General features: G+C 43.7%; 1 protein-coding gene and 1 long non-coding RNA gene across 3 annotated transcripts in view; both read right to left on the bottom strand.

Annotated features, from left to right (window-relative positions):
- Positions 1 to 1,506: 1,506 nt before the first annotated feature.
- The window catches only part of PRIMA1 (proline rich membrane anchor 1), a 50,541-nt gene continuing 35,581 nt past the window's right edge, over positions 1,507 to 16,466 (bottom strand). The window contains exons 4-5 of one of the 2 annotated variants that reach the window (XM_035327598.1): positions 8,312 to 8,539; positions 5,924 to 6,047 (exon numbers count right to left, since the gene is read on the bottom strand). In XM_035327598.1, the coding sequence (XP_035183489.1) occupies positions 8,524 to 8,539 (16 nt within the window). In that variant the 3' untranslated portion in view covers positions 5,924 to 6,047; positions 8,312 to 8,523. Of the gene's footprint in view, positions 6,048 to 8,311; positions 8,540 to 16,466 lie in introns of both variants that reach the window. The other variant, XM_035327597.1, reaches the window with a different exon arrangement.
- On the bottom strand, positions 9,681 to 14,554 carry LOC118167807. The gene is made up of 3 exons (XR_004751257.1): positions 14,545 to 14,554; positions 12,892 to 12,894; positions 9,681 to 11,370 (listed from the first exon to the last, which is right to left on the bottom strand). It is a non-coding gene; the product is annotated as an uncharacterized LOC118167807 (long non-coding RNA).

Raw genomic sequence — 16,466 nt, forward strand, 5'->3', positions numbered from 1 at the left:
GCTTTGGTTCATGTGATCATTTCACTTGGACTACAGCATACAAATAGTCAAATGGCAGTGGATTCTGGGTTGATATTTTTATTGTTACTAGGACTTGAGGGTCCTCACCTGAGTTTCACCACCTTTGTCTGCAGAATGGTGTCCAAGCAGTCTCTCCCCAGTTGTGGAAGTCTCCTCTTCCCAGTGACGTGCTGCTTCCTCAGCTACAGGTATGGATGCTGAAGCGGCAGCTTCAACGCGTGAAGCAGGGACAAATGTCTGCTGGGGGCATTTTCTTTCTCAGTGGTCACAGGGAGATTTTAATGTGGAAGCTTCCTTTCACAAAACAGAGCTGATAGTTATGTCTGGTGGATGGCATACTACGTGGAATAATGGTTCTTGATGTAGTTTGTTAAACTGTCACCTGCTCAATTTACATTCATGTTGGTTTGGGGCTTGTTCAGTTCTAGACATCCTATAAATGGAGATATATAATCATTTACTACGGACCAATGAAATCTACTGAGCACCAGGAATTAGGCAGACAAATATTTGTACCATGAGGAAATCCCATTTTGGGAATTAAAGGCAACCAAGATGCCTCCACACCTGAACTAAATTTCCCCTGTGCAGGCCTGCATACAGCTGATCTTGTTCAGACACCTGAAGGTAGCCGTGGAGTTACTTTAGGCTCTCTGATGGTTGAAGAAGCAAGCTCAGATTGGGGATGGCTTCAGAAGCCCTCACAGATTGTGTTCTATTCCCCTGTCTGTTAAAGGCATAACATTACATGGGATGAATACTGGTCAAAGGATCCACATTTACCTCCTATAGGTCACTGTAGGTCTTCTGAAGCTTGGGTCAATGATTTGCTTTGTTCTTGTGTAGAAAAGGGAAGATTAAGTCCACATGGCGAGTTAGAATTATTGGTGCACATTATTTCTTGCATCAAAAAACCCAAAGGTGCTGAGAATAATGTGAAAAGGAAAAAAAAATCTTAAACAAGAGATGGTTAGGGAAACTTGCAGCACCTCTAGCATAATGAAGAGAGAGGCTTTCTTGAGCTTTGGGGGTGCTGCAGGAATGTGCTAGTGCAACTCCCTAGCTTGCAAAGCACCGGGTTTTGGACCCAGTTTTCCTGCTACTCACTGATGATGGCAGTAAATTCCTCCTCTCCCAGCACTGCTCAGCCGAGGGCTCTGGGGTAAGCATGGGGTAGGCAGGGACACACAGTGCTGGGCCACACAGCCAGTGCCGGGGCATGGCAGAGAAGGAGCGAAGGTAAGAAATGGGCAGGGGTCAAAATCTCTTACCATGGATCTGGGACTGAAACTTAAGGGCTGGATGAAATGGACCCAGAACCCAGCCAGACAACTACGCTGAAACCAGAGCAGAAAGCTCTTTTAAGCAGGCTTAATTCAGGCAGCAGGAGAAGTGCCTGAACAGGCACTGCAGTCGTTCCTCCTGGCAGTGTTTCTCTTTACCATGTCTCAACCCTCAGCTACATAACCCACAGGACACAGGAAACTTTTTACAAGTACATTTTTATTTAAAATAAAAATTAATTATGGTGCCTTTTTAAAATAGGGTACTGCACAATCTGTATATGCAACACAGTTTTTGGTACGGAACATACTTATTGAGCAATATCCTTAAATACTAAATATACATTAATGGCTTGTTTGAGAAACATGACAACATTAATTCTGATATTTTTCTCTTTAGTCATTTAACCACTGATACAGATTTCCTATAAACAATATTCATTTTAATCTGTACATGTGGTACACAGTCAAGAAGGCAGATCTTAGAATATTTACATTCATGCATTGATTTAAACACACTATTTTGTAGTTTAAAATAATATATTTTTGTTTGTACAGATGCAGGGAGTATTGTAAATACATATCTACCACAGGCCTGATTCTCCGTTGCTTGGCAGCATCTATGGTCATTACCTGGTTGGAGCAGCAGGGCCACACTCGCTTCACATGCTGTGCATGACCATACGGCGTGCAAGACTGGACAATTAGGTCTCTGCCTAGATATATATCAACATATTTATATCTTAGACTTGGCAGAACTCTCCTTTTTCCTTCCATGTCTGTTTTTGCAGCATCTACGTGAGGTGGAGATGCTTTCCTGGTCACACCTCTGCGGTGGGCCTGTGCCAGGAAGGGCCGCAGGGCCGAGCCTTCCTGCAACACGCAGACACCTCAGCTCGGCCTTCCTGGCATTGTGGAGGACTGAGGAAACAACGCTTTGCAGCTCAGGCCCTTAAAGTGCAGTCTCTGCTTGTGTCTGCTAGTGGTGATACTCATAGAAAAGAAGAAATTTTGAGTTAATGCTCTCCCTCAGACTGAACAAAGCGGTTTTCTGTTTTGCGAGGCTGCCTGGTGGTGGTCAGAGGGGTCAGAGCACAGCAATTTACTTCTGTCTAGAAACAGGCCACCTTTGCATCTGCTGAGGATATGGCTATTTTGTGAACGGAGCTTTACAGGACCTTTCAGTGCCTGATATTTTGGTAGCTAAAAATAAACTTGCAATGCTTGTAGAGCTGTATTTTGAATTGCCAGTTCCCCAGATCCAGGGTCACTGCTCAGTGAGGCCCTTATCCATCAAGACCTTTCCTTTCCCTTTGTATTTAATTATAGTACAATAAGGAAGCACAGAAGGCTGTTTTAGAAAGGCATCCCAAGTAGCCTGCGGAGTGTTAAACAACCCGTTAAGCCACATCAGAAAACTTCAAAAAATCATTCTCCAGGGACACTGCCTTTCTGGCCTCACTTTTCTGAAGACTTAATTTGCTTTCAGCATACTTTTCCAAGTGACTTTCTGAAGATCACCTTAAATTTTTGGTGCACTGTATTCAACTGCATTTGGATGCCCAGGATTCTACAGGAATGGCAGCAAAACTGCCCCATAAAGAATGTCCCGTCTCTCCCAGCCATGCAGCTGTGTAAGTGCTGAGAACAAGGACTCTGGAGAAGCAGAGAGGAGCAGCTCCAAGCCTGTCTGCTGCTGCTGCTCTTCTGTGGCCAGTGGATTAATGAAACACACTGGGGATTGTTTGCTTGTGAAATACCTTGGGAAGTGTGAGTATTATGGTGATGATGTGCCCAAATTACATTTATTTAATATCAGCATGTTGGATATGATGACAAACTCTGCCTATGCAAGTAAGATACATGTACATCTCTCAAAATACTGCCACAGAGCTGTTAAGTATTTTTATCTTAACTACACAGATGGGTAAATTGAGGCACAGAGAGGCAAAATTACTTGCTAGTAAACAGCAGATTTGGAAATAGATGCCGGTCCCCACGTGTGGCTCCTTGAAACATGCTGCCTCCCTGCTCTGCATGAAGCCTGAACATTTGTGTTCCACTGAGAAGACCTCCGGGGCACTAGGGGAGGTTTGCTCATGGGTTATGTCATACACCATGGTTTTCTCTCAGTGAGGACATTTTACCATTGACATCACAGAAAATAAGACAGAATCCAGTGACCATCTCTTTAGACTTTTTCTTGCAAAAACAGACACATTTTGATGAACATAATGAGCTACAAATCCCTTTTGTGATTTTGGCCTTTCAGAACATGCCTTTAAAGCTTTATTATGAAATAAGTAAAATCAACAACCTTTAGGAGAAAGTGCTAATCCTGAGCCCATATCATGCTAAACTCATCTTCATTCATACTTATACTCTCAGCTAAACATGCAACCAGTCTCAAACTATACACATTTAGGCAGAAAACAACTGGAGTAAAAAAAGAAAGGCAAACATAGGTAACTGCACCAAAATAAATATTATAGCTTTAAAAATATTCTAGAAATATACTTGCATTATTTTTATTATAGTATTTAGGGGCTAAGTGCTTTAGGCAACCAACATTTGGGATACTAGACTCAAAATGTAAATTCTGTCATCTTAATCCCACTTTGGATCTAAGAGCATATCACTGTATCTTGTGCAAGCACACAATATAAATATGGCAGGAAATGACTGTAATCTTGGGCAAAAGGTTACTTGTTCCCTTTCACTTTTATAATTCACTTATCAAGAAAGTCTAGCCTTTAAAAATAATTTTATGTAGCTAAACTTCTACGTAATGATGACAGGCTATAAAGCTAAATGAATAACTCCATAAATTTCTCAACAGCGGTATATAGCAGCATTTCATTTTATCATTGAAAAGATATTTATATTTACATATATCCTATTGTTCAATAGGTAATAGAAAACTAGAGATGGGCCTGAGCTGAAAATGCTGATTCGAGCATCCCGGAGCTTTTTCTGGGAAGGTCTGCAGAACATTGTCTTCCTCTACCATCAGGCCAAGCTCTACATCCCAGAGACAGACCAAATGCAGACAGGAACGTGTTCAAAATCAAGATCTGCTTTCTGCAGTTCAGGCACATCCTTACATAAAACTGAAAGCATCGGTGTATTGCGTTACCGATCGACGCGATGGTTGGGGAACAGCCACATCCCGGACCAGGACTGGGTTGGCCCCTGGGAGTTACTCACAGACACAGAGACCCAGTGGTATTGGTGCTTGATGTCCAGACAAGAAGCCAGGGTGGACGTTTGTCTTTCCCTGCGTCACTACTTTCAGCACAGAGGTAAATGGAGACATATGTGTGGAGGTGTGACACAAAGGAAAGTTTTCAGGAGGTGGGTAAAGACCAGTGGCTTGGCCAGTCCAATTGCCTTTATACTAAGGGTTGCTTACTGAGTCTAACCTGAGATCCTAAATGAAATGGATTTGGGTGGATTCAGCTTTCCTTTAAGTAGTCTGCAATCTATGTCGTGGAAAGTACAACACTAAGCTATTACGCTGAATTTGGCACGACTGGCAGTCTCTGCCCAGGAGAGGCAGAGACTGAGTTAACACGGGCTCAACCAGCTTACAAGGCCCTCAAAAATGGTCCTCCAAGCCAGATCTACAACATCCTTGGTGGGTCATTTCATGAGACTTGACACTTCCAGGAAACAACACTCATCACTGAAGGAAAAGGACTTCAAAGGGCTGCTTGTCCTCTCTACAAAATCCTGCCCAAATGCTCACTCCAAGATACAAACAAAATCTTTCATGTAGGGGTTTCACTGGCAAATCAGTGTGACGCAAACATGGGGAAATGTGTAGACTTTCACAAAGGAAGGACTTTTTAAAAGATACAAAGGATGTGATGTGGAAAAGGAGGCTAACTATGAAGTAATAATGTTCAAAGCACCTCTTAATAATATCTCTCTTTCATTAGCAATGCTAATTGCTAAAATAATATATTTTGATTTATTTTGCCTGAAAAGTCTTCAGCCATGGAAATTGCATAGTCACCAGACCACAGATGAATTTCCTGGTCTCAAGTTCAGTCACAACTTCATCCAACTTTTGGTTCCTTGATGGCTTAACATTTTTTTTCCCCTTTTTAATAATGAAATAATAAAAATTATAAGAATGAGTGAAGTAAAAGAATACAAAGCTGCTAGGTTCTGGGTGATAACACCGTATGGGCTGGAGAAGCATGTAGGTGACAGCTCCCACCCTTGACCCTCAGACACACTTATAATAAGCTTCTGCCACTTTGGCAGATCACCGTCTCCTTGAAAGACCCTATTTAAGGAGCTTTTTGTGGGCACCCAATTCAAACTAAACAGTGGGTGAAGAGGAAGCAGGAGGCATCGTGATGTTGCTTTCACAAGATGCAGCATGCAATGCCTATGACTTTGTGTTGCCTTTTCTCTGGGCAGCCTGGAGAGGTGATTTTATCCTCCATTGGAGAAGCAGCAAGCCTGAAGAGCAGCCTGCTTTTCTCTTCTGAGTCACTGATGCGTGCGTTATTTCTGAAATGAAGTCCGTGGCCACAGAGCCCCTTTTGGTGCCTTATTTCACCCACCTTGCATACTCCATGCGTGTGCTTTAAAAGTTTACCACCTCCTGCACCTCAGTGGGGTTTCAGGGATTATACGACCGCACTGTTGTCAACTGTTTTGTTGTTTTGGGAGGAGGTCATTGCATATTCAGCCCGACTGGTTCCGTTCTCTTCTTTTCTCATGGGTTTCCTTAGGTGATCCCAGGTTCGGTGATGTATAGGTAGGGTGGGGGGAGAAGAAAGGACACAAATAAACATCTTTTTTGGCAATACAGAAAATCAAGGACATTTAAAAGTGTATAATTTCAAGGAAATTTAAGAGTGTATTATAACACTGAATGTTTCCTCTACTGAACCACTGTGTTCAGTCACTAGGAGAGGACTTGTCTGAGCAGGTATCGATATGTACATCTGTGGTGACCAGGCTAGACTCTCTTCACAGTTAGTGGATGACAGAAAGACATACTTTTTGACATACATGATTCAGATCACCTTGACATACATGATTCAGATCACCTTAAGTGGTTACCCAAAATATGTCAGATGCTTTGTGCCCAAAACATTCCTGTTTCTCCGTATGGCTTGTGAAGGAGGCCTAATTTACTAGCTCAGACAGAGAAGTCCATGTAGGTGTTGAAGCTAGTGACTGAAAACACAGTTCCTGCTGTGATCTGCCAGTCCCCCAACACCCAACACTGAAGTATCTCCCTTTTTATTTTGTTTAGTGGCCATTGGCACCATTTGGTAACACTGTCTAGATCCAACAGTGCTAATCATAAGGCAATTCAGCAAATGCCCAGCAAGTGCAGAAAACAAGCAAGAATCTGCAAATCACTGAGCAAAAGCATCTTCTCCGGGATTTTAAAGTGACTCTGAAAGGGAAGACCTGAGCATAAGTCCTATAACAGACCATGTTACATCATGGATTGTTTCCTCCACAATTTCTCTCCTCAAAAGTGGCATGGCCTTTATTTAAAGCCAAAGTTTTACACACAGTAAGAGGCAAAAGCTCTGTGCTTTCCAAGCAGATATCTCATACATTAGCACCTTGAGTTTAAGAAGCTTGTAAGGCCAAAAAGAACACTACATTAACACATATAATACAACATTTTCTGCTATTGTTCTTGGCATCATTTAACAATACAAACATCAATTAATAAGAAATAGTTAAGTACATTTAATTTTGGCAGATAAAAGCATTAGTGAAAGGTTTATGGAGAAAGACTACAAGAAGATAAATTTGTTTATCTTGTATTGTTGAAGAAAATAACTCTGACTATGGTATCTTACTCCCTGGTAAGGGTTAAGGCTTGTTAATATTAGCTGTGGTTTCAGCTGTTAGAGAATGAAAATGGAAGGGAAGGTGAGCCTAAGAACTCTACTGAACCCCTTTTCAGCTGTTAACATGCTGTGCCTTCCTGTATCTGACATGAGATCCTGCGCCTCTGTCTTTCATACCACTGTAAAGCACCCACCCACACCACCACATCCCTCAGGAGAAATGTAGAGGCAACGCTTCCCTCATTTTCTCCTGTTTACCCCTTCTTTCTTTATTTTGCTGTCCTGTGTGTTTCTGCTTCCCTGCCCTGCCCCCCATTTTCATTTCCTGTCTGGCCTCTTTCTTTCTTTAAGAATTATTTTTCTCTCATGTTTATCTACATTTTTTTTTTCTATAAGTGATTTCAAGAATGGCCAAGAGAAAATAAAGTTTCAGTCCTCCTGAAACTCTGCTGTTTCCCTTCTGCCCCTTTTTGACTTCTGCTTCTGGTCTCCGGGAGCTCTTTTACCTCCCCTGCCTGGAGCCTTGTTTGTTTGGAGACTCCCCTCCGACAGTGAGACCCCTCTGGGGAAGCTGCCTGTGATATTGTATGACCTACACTAGAATGCACCAGAACTTATTTATTTATTTATTTATTTATTCAGAGCCTGAAAATAGCAGAATGGGATTTTACTGGGGTTCTGCTGTCTCTCTGCAGCCCCAACATCCTCTGCTGCCTTATCAACTGCTCAGGGTCTGTGTGAGTGAAACAGAACAACTATTCTTGGTCTTAATGAAATGGCAATCTGAGGTGTTTATTTATACAGAATCCTAGAATCTTTCTGGCATTTTGCAATTTTTAAACCATGTATTAGCATTAGGGCACTAGCTCTTTCAGTGTTGCCAGCTCAGTGTGTCACTGCCTCTTTTTCCCCTCAAATTTTGTTGGCTGTTGAGATCACAGTATACATTTTTCCTCTTATACACCAAGGAGAACCCTATTACCTTATTTTGAGCCTGATAAGTAGGTTATGCATGATCGTCCTACATGTAGCATTCCAAGGCCCCATTTGGATGAAATGCTGTAGCCCTGTATTTATGCATTTTCATTTCAGGGTTGCTCTTCACTGGCAGGGAGGGATGGGTCAAATTAGTGAGGGAATGAGCAGGGAACTATTCATATCTGACATACTCACATGGTGGCAGGTGAAACAGGCTGATTGCTAAGTGGTTTGTACTGCTTTACAGTATGATTTGCTACACATCATGCTTTGATGTTTAGCAAGCAAATTGGTGCACTCTTCATGCAAAACATCTGTGAATGAAAAGTAAATGCAACTCTGCACTGCTTAGTACACGCCTGAATTGATGCATCTGAGTCCATAATGAGCTCTCCACCATGTATACATTAATTTGCATGAGTCCTAAAATCAAGAAAGCATCAAAGATCCATTTAATAGCACATTTCACAAGTTAAACTTCAATTTCTGATGAGGTTCTGATCACATTTAATGATAAATCTTGTTTGTCAAGGAAATTCATATTGGCTCGTACCAGCTCTCTGCAGAGTCCTGTGTAAAGGTCAATGTAACAATGCACAGTCAAACAGCATTTGTAGGTTTTTGTCTGTAGGAAAGCTCTTAGAGAAAGTCTGTGTTTTAACCTGGAAGGCAGCTAAGCACCACAGAGACATTCACTCACCCCCCCCTCAGTGGGATGGCGGAGAGAAATTGGAAAAAGTTAAAATTGTCAGTTGAGATAAAGACACTTTAGTAGAACAGAAAAGGAAGGGAAAATAATAATAATAATATAATAATGATGAACATACAAAACAAAATATGAACAATGCAATTTCTTACCACCTGCTGACTGATGCCCAGCCTGTCCCCAAGCAGTGGCTGACCCCCTCTGGCTACTCCCCATTTTTTTTATTTTTTTTTTTGTTCAGAATGATGCCACATGGCATGGGATATCCCTGTGGTCAGTCTGGGTCAACTGTCCCAGCTGAGTACCCCTTCCAGCACCCCCAGCCAGCAGGCTGGGCAGCATGAGAAGCAGAAAAGTCCTTGGCTCTCTGTAAGCACTGCTCATCCCAATCCACATGCTCATACTTTTCAAGTTATTTTGTGCTTCGAAGGGATGAGATTTTAGAATAAAAAAGTGACTTCATAAGAAGCCTGAACCCTGCAAACCTACTAGCTTTCTACTGCCTGCCTCCATTGCAATATCTCTGTGTAGTGCTGTTGCCCCATGGCCAGCATTCAGGAAAACTGGACCCCAGGGAAACCCAGCCCAGCTAAGAGGGATTGACTTTGGGCTGGCAGCAGAACAATGTAGGAATCTTAAATTCATCTCCTGCTGGGGCTCTGATGCTCTGCTTAGCACTGCCTCCACTTGGGATCTGCTAAGGGAAATGTCTAATCTGCTTCTTACAAAATGGGAATAGAGCATAATTTTCTTTTTAAAAAGCAGTCAGAGGAGGAAAAGCCACTTTGCCCCCCCTGCTGTGTGCTGTTTGAGATGCCCAGTGCTCAGAAGACCACAGTACAAGTACAAGTCTTTCCTGAACAGTGATACAAAACTGTAAATTGCACTTAAGTGGTTCTATAGGACAAGATAAACAGCTGGAGACCTGTTCTACCGCAAGTGACACCATGACTCATGAGCCCCTCCTGTGTTGCTGGTGACTGGTTGTGTGTGCCTGTCACTCCCCAGGGCAAAGCGACAGAAGGCATACCAGGGAGCCGAGACATATCACTTGTACGTGCAATGACTTCAAAGCTGCTCTCTATAAGGATAAATATTTCATTAGCTATCAACACATAAAAATTAATGATTTTCAGTAAAATTGGCTCTCATACAACACATCCATTTGCTTTTATAGGATCAGTCTATCCTCATGGGTCTAGTGTACAACAGATATGTCCAAGCTGTCTAGGTACCACCAGTGATCCAACAGTAGCAGCATCTTCTTGAGTTGAAATGGGGTAGATACCTGGTAACTATATTTTCACTCATCTTCACTTCTCCTGGGCTTGGATGTTAGCAATACCTGTGGCAGCTATGCTTCGAGCTCTTGGCAAGACTTCGATGCTGGAAGCCCAAACAAGATGATATGTGGACTACTGTCACACTTCAAAAACTCCTTATTTAGCAGATGCAGGTGGGAATGGAAGAATAAATTTTGTACACAGTTAGTAGACCATCTCTCTCAGTAACCTGAATGCTTATAAGAATGCAAAGTAAGTGAATGGAAGGTGTTTACATCTCAGCACCGTGGGTGTTCATCAAACAGCAGCTTGATTCATGCTGGGCATCAGCTACCAGAGATGAATCAGTTCCCATAATAGCAACTGGTGGGAGAAGCAAACTTGCTTTCTAAGATTGTTTTGTGAACAGGACCCCTGCTAGAGAGACTCAATGCACTGAAGAAAGTTGCTTTCCGGGACACAGCTGTCAAATCTAGAAAGCTTGTATGCAGCCACCCATCATGTGCCTTGCCTTGTGACTAACCCGGGCTGGCCAGCCTGGCACTGTGGCCTGGCCATACAGGGCTTGTGTTTCCCAATAAAAGGGAAGGCCGCTTCTCTGGAGATTGTTTTCAGACTCATGGCAAGGGAGTCACATTGTGACTTCCATTTGTCTGTCTCAAAGGGATCAGAAAAGTTCAATCTGGATATTTTTTATCTGACAATATAAAGATAGAAATCAAAGAAGCCCTAATGAAGAAAATTCTTTGAAACCTTAGTTTTTCTCTATTAAATTAGCTAACAGCCATATGTGGACCATCAGTCTGTCCAGAAAACAAGCAGCATACTACTCATTACTCATAGGAAGAGGTTACTAGTTCAACTACTTCCCACGTACAGAGCAAATGCTTTACAGTTATATTAAAAAGCATCTCCATCTGGACATGTTACTCAATTAGTCTCCTACGTGCAGAAGGGGAGAAGATCTGTACAAGTGCATGCGCTAGAACCAGTATGCAAACCAGAAAAGTCTCTTTCACAGCACTGCCAGTCATGTTACATCTATAGGCATTGATCTAGCCCCAAGATACCATCTCCTAAGCAGAGTTTTTGTTTTCTGGATATTCACAGGAGCATTTTCAAGCCCACAGTTTAGTGCTATCTCAGCTCTCCCTCACAGCCATTTTTAGCTGACCAATTTCTGGAGTATATTTAAGTGAGCTCTGCAGGCATGTGGGCGATTTCCATTTTGGGGTGTTTCACACTCCCCTCTGATAGTCAAATCCCTCTCACTGTGCTCAGATTGAATGTCTAGCCTTTGCTGAGTGCTCCTCTCAGGGAAAACCAATTCCATATGCAGCCACTCTGCAGCTGTTCATCAGCACTTAGAGGCTGCTGGACTGCAAAATGCAGTGGGCAGATCTTTTGCAGCAGAGGTGTACCTACCCCAGCCTGCTGAAGTCACTCTGAGTCTATCTGAAGGGAGGATTGGCCTGTTCAGATTGGAAGTAATTGCAGTAAATTGCTGAGCCACACATGAAATTTAAGAAGTGGAGTTTAGTCCTCGTTTATTTTTGGTAGTCAAAGTAATTCCACAGGCTTTGGTGGACTTGAGCAAGATTTTTTATGAGGTAACAAAGAAAGATCTGTCCCTGGGAAACTAAAGTGACGTAATCACATTTCCTACTCAGCCTTCGATTAAACTAGCTTCAAAATTATGCTCCTTACTTATCACCTACACAAAACCTATCTTAAGGAAGAGAAGCAGCTTTATTATTGGACTATTAACTGAGGTAATTGATAAAAGTACTTTCAGTGACCCCTCATTCTTTGCACTCGCTATAATGATCTTTAAAAGGTTTTATTGACTGGAGGGATATGACAGCTGATGTTATCCATTGGGTGTTTTCAGTGCAGAATACATCATCGATATGTTTTGATGACCAAAGGAAATAAAATGAATAGGCCTAATGTGAAACAATGAGCTCATGTTGCTGGTCTTTCAGCCTGGCAAAAAGCCACTAAATGGAAAAAAAAGCAAAAAGAGAGGTTTAATGCATGGAATGAAGGCACACTGCTTCTAACAAAGCCAAAACACATCTGGAAGATGACCAAAACCACAGCCAAGCAATGCAGAAACTGCCTGATACTGTCAATACACATATAGCGCCCTGATAACTGGGACTGTAGGTAACTCTGTTGTGTTAGGCAGGGTCTGCCTAAGCTCGTACATAGTTTTAACAGCAGCCAGCTCAAATTTCTCATGGAAGACAACAACTAAGTTTGAACTATTTAGTCTAATGAAAAGAAAGAGGAGATGGGATTGGTTTCAAGGAATACTGGAAAAAGGTTATTTAAAAGAAGAAATGGGAAGTAGACACGGGTAAATTTAGGCTGGAGATGCAAACAAGTTTCTTGCCCTCAGAATAATGGTTTGAATTGGGATTGCTGGAGGAAGGAGCAGGGAGTGAGGGAAAATAACATGGCTTCAAGAAAGAGACCGATACATTTATGGAAGAGATCAGATGCGACATCAGATGCGACATTGCCCCCAATACTGGGGGCACACAGGGAGACTCGAGGGTCTTGTTCCAGTGCCATGTTACTACGATGTTCAGGCTGCCATGCTGAAGAAGCAAAGCAGAAATACTGACTTCTTCACATGTGGCTTCACTTGCTCAGGGGCTGACTCTCAGTGACCACAGCAATACCTATGGCCAGAGCTGGACATAGGTTGGGTTGCTCCACATCATCACCCAGGGCTGGGTGATGGCTGGGAATAGGTTCAGCTGGATAAGAAAAGCAACAGACTCTCTCCCATTTTGCTTTTTTGTTGTTGTTGTTGTTGTTTGTTTCCCATTTCATGCAGAGTAGTATTTCCCAGAGCCCCTTTGTGAACATCCTGCAAACTGGATGCATTGCTGGCATTATATTGGTGTCTCACTAAAATCAAAGTCATGGGGCTTGTGCAGTGTTGGACAAAAACTGAAGGCTGCCCCCAAAATGGACTGTGCACACTCTGTGGGCTCTTGTGCCCAGAAGCTGAACACATGCAGGTTTGGTCCTTGATTTCTGCATGCCTGTGAGAGCTCTCTGTGACTCACACAGAACTCAGCCATGCATGTTCCCACAGCTGTAGCGTGGAGGCAGCAAGCCCTGGTTTGCTCATCCACAACTTGCTGGTAATACAGAATCATGAGTGGAAGCCAAAACTCGAGATCTCTTTTCTCTTAGTCCCATGACATTCCCCAGTCTTTCTAGTGCAGACAGAAAAATATTTATCACTGTTTAGCAGTTTCTGTCTTCAAAGTACTTAACAAACATTAAAGAAATCTGGAGAAACATGCTTTTCAAGTGCCCAGCTGTATCAATCCTGATTAATACCTTGCTTGTTTTATAGACATCTAAACATACACACTGAACAACACATGAGAACTACCTAATTGCTCTGCTCAGCTACAGTGAGGCCAGAAAAAAGCTATTTATAAACTATTACTTAGCTGGGCTCCCAGGTGGAATTTGTCCTTACAAAAAGATGTCTATATGGGAAGTGGAGGAGGGAGTGCAGGGATCCCACACCATGCCTGGCTGTTGGTGTGCCATGCTCCAGGCCAGGGGGGGCATCAGTACTGGAAAAATGTGGGGCTGGAATAATAAGGTGGCAGAGAGAGATGAGCAAGGGCTACCCTCCACTGCTCTTTCACCTTCTCTGAAGGACATTATGTCTCTCACCATCCAAGAAACTACAGATAGTTCCATTCTAGGCACTGGACTTTTCCATCCCCCCAAAGTTGATCTGCTGTGCTACTTTGTGCCCAGATTTTTTGGCGACTGTAGATAACTACCTTGCTATTTGATCCCTTGCAAACAGGGGCAACAACTTGTGTGATGGACTTGATCCATACAGAAGAAAAAGGCTACTGTTATTTCACAGAGTCATTTGAGCAGAGTTTCACAGAGCTATTTAAATACTTGCATTCTGTGCAGGTGAACCAAAATTCTGTTGTAGAAATGTCTTTAATAGAAGAGTATCTGCAAGGCAAATAAATGCAAGGAGTTGAGAACAAAAACAAAATTTGTAAAATAAATTGTCCTCTGCAAGTCCAGACCACTTTGCATTTGAAGCAATCTGTCCCTGCCACCAACTAGAGTAACACCACTGATTTCCAAGCAGCTGCTCCTAAATTTCTCCCATCAAAAAGGAAAGTCTGCAGAGCCAGACTTGGCTCTTTGCAGGAAAAATATAAACCCACCAAGCTGACTGCACACAGTGGTCCCAGCCTTCCCCTTCCCCAGGTGTGCAACTGGTCAAGCCCTCACAGAGGCATAGCAAGCAGCAAGTCCTATGCACCTTAATGTCTCCCCAAAGATTTGGGTTTGTTTGGGAGCTAAGAAGATTTAGCTGATTATAAGTGGGGACAATTTCTGAGGAAGGATTTGAGTTCAGCCAGTCTCCGTACTCAGAAGAGCACAGGGCTCTCAGGGTTCAGAGCAACCAAAGGGAAGAGCCAGGTTAGTGTGCAGTTACTGCTGCTTGGGGGAATTAATGTCTTTTGCAATGTTTCTCATCACTGCCTCCAGAAGCAGACACCAAAGGAAGCACTCCACTATTTCTCCATCTGGGGCCTCTTTGCAAAGATGGTTTAAGGCAAAGGCTAGAAAGAGGAATGACCCTATCTTCCCGCTCTTAACTTGCACACAGCTGGGATCAGACCCTTCACTTCTCTCTCTCTGTTCTTCACTCCACCACCTGTCATTAGCTTGGGCAATGGATGCTGTGTTGCTCCAACAACAGGCCATCTCCAAAAATGCCATCTGACACAGATGTTTAGCCAACAACACTCCAAGCTGGACAAACTGGCAGCATTGTCCTCCAGCCTGGTGGTACTGTTGGGGTGACCACATGCCTGCTGACCACAGGAGCACTGCAGGAATGAAGCAGGTGCATGGCAGAGCAGGGCCACCCGGGCAGACGCCACTTTCTCCCACCCCCAGCTCTGCCCACGCTGACCTAGTGCATGTCTCGCCCTCGCGTTGAGGCTCGTCTGAGCGGGGAGCAGCGTGCTGCTTAGCAACTCGGGAGTGTTATAAATATTTATCAGTAAGTACTGGGGTGCGGAGAGGGAAGGGCAGAGGAAGCAGAAACCAGGCCGCGCAGCCGCACGAGCAGCAAGGGGCTGAAGGATGGCAGCGAGTGATTGATGTGTGCCCACGAAGGACCACAGTGGGGCATGGGGGGACCACGTCTGCACCCACTACACTCTGGTGGTGCAGCTATGTGGTAGCAACCCCACAGCAAGGTGGGGGGCCACGTGGTGTGACCCCCTTCGGATGGCACAGGGCCGGCCCATGGAGGAACCGCTGGGGTGCTCCCAGGGAGGGCTTGATGGTGACCATGTGTGTGGCTGGGCACAATCCTGGCTCTTCTGGCTCTTTTTGTGCTGCAGCAAGAGGGTGGGTGCCAGGAAGGGCAGAAAATGATGGAGCTGCAGCCTCCCCTCTGCTGGGCTGGCTCTGCACCCCCGCTCTGGTAAATTGGTTAGAGGGAGATAGACGGGACTTGAAATTCTGTAGGCTTATTCAGAAAGAAAAGCAGGGTGACAGTGATGAATCAGGCCCACGCTTCCCTGGCTTTCTCATTCTGACTTTTGGGGTTTTAGAGCTCCTGCAAACCCGCCGTGTCTGCTGAAGCCACGGGGAGCTGCGGCTGTTCAGACACCAGAGAAAACAGGCTCCGCTGCTTTGACTCCAGACGCACTGCAAATCCTCTGTGGGAAGGAAAAGGATAAAGCGATAAAAGCACCCAGCAGGTTCCTAGAGGTTTCTGTTTGTGTAGAGAGAATTTCTGGGTGATATGGAGTTAGAGCAACTGATTCCCACCCCACCGCAGTGCCATGGGTACTATTTCCTCTGCACCATAAAGCAGATTGTCCCGGGCAAACCAGGCTGCTGGGTTTTCTCAAGCTGTAACAAATGCAGACGTAAGCTCAGGTGCCCCCAATAACCTTGCCAAAAGTTTCTCTAGATGCCTCAGCACACTCACAGGTACCTCTCAGACTCAGCTGTCGGTTTTCAGCAGCAGTGTCAGCTGCAAGTGCCCTCATGTCAGCATGAAAAGGGGGAAATTTAAAAGGTAAATGAATTTCTAAGAAACTGAACTTTATTTCTTTGCCTTGAGAGGTTTTGAATATGTAAGAGTCCTAAGTTTAAAGTCAGTTTTTAGACTAGTAGGTGAAGAGAACATACGAGAAGGTGAAAACACCATTTTAAACCCCTATCTCATATTTATTCATATTACTTCAGAGGTTATGGCTTCAAGAAGAACACCATGTAATAGAGAAGTCATTGTAAAATCATCCAAACTGACAAATCTCCTGTTGGT

Source organism: Oxyura jamaicensis, chromosome 5 (assembly GCF_011077185.1).
Source record: "Oxyura jamaicensis isolate SHBP4307 breed ruddy duck chromosome 5, BPBGC_Ojam_1.0, whole genome shotgun sequence".
In the NCBI taxonomy this organism is placed as follows: Eukaryota; Metazoa; Chordata; class Aves; order Anseriformes; family Anatidae; genus Oxyura; species Oxyura jamaicensis.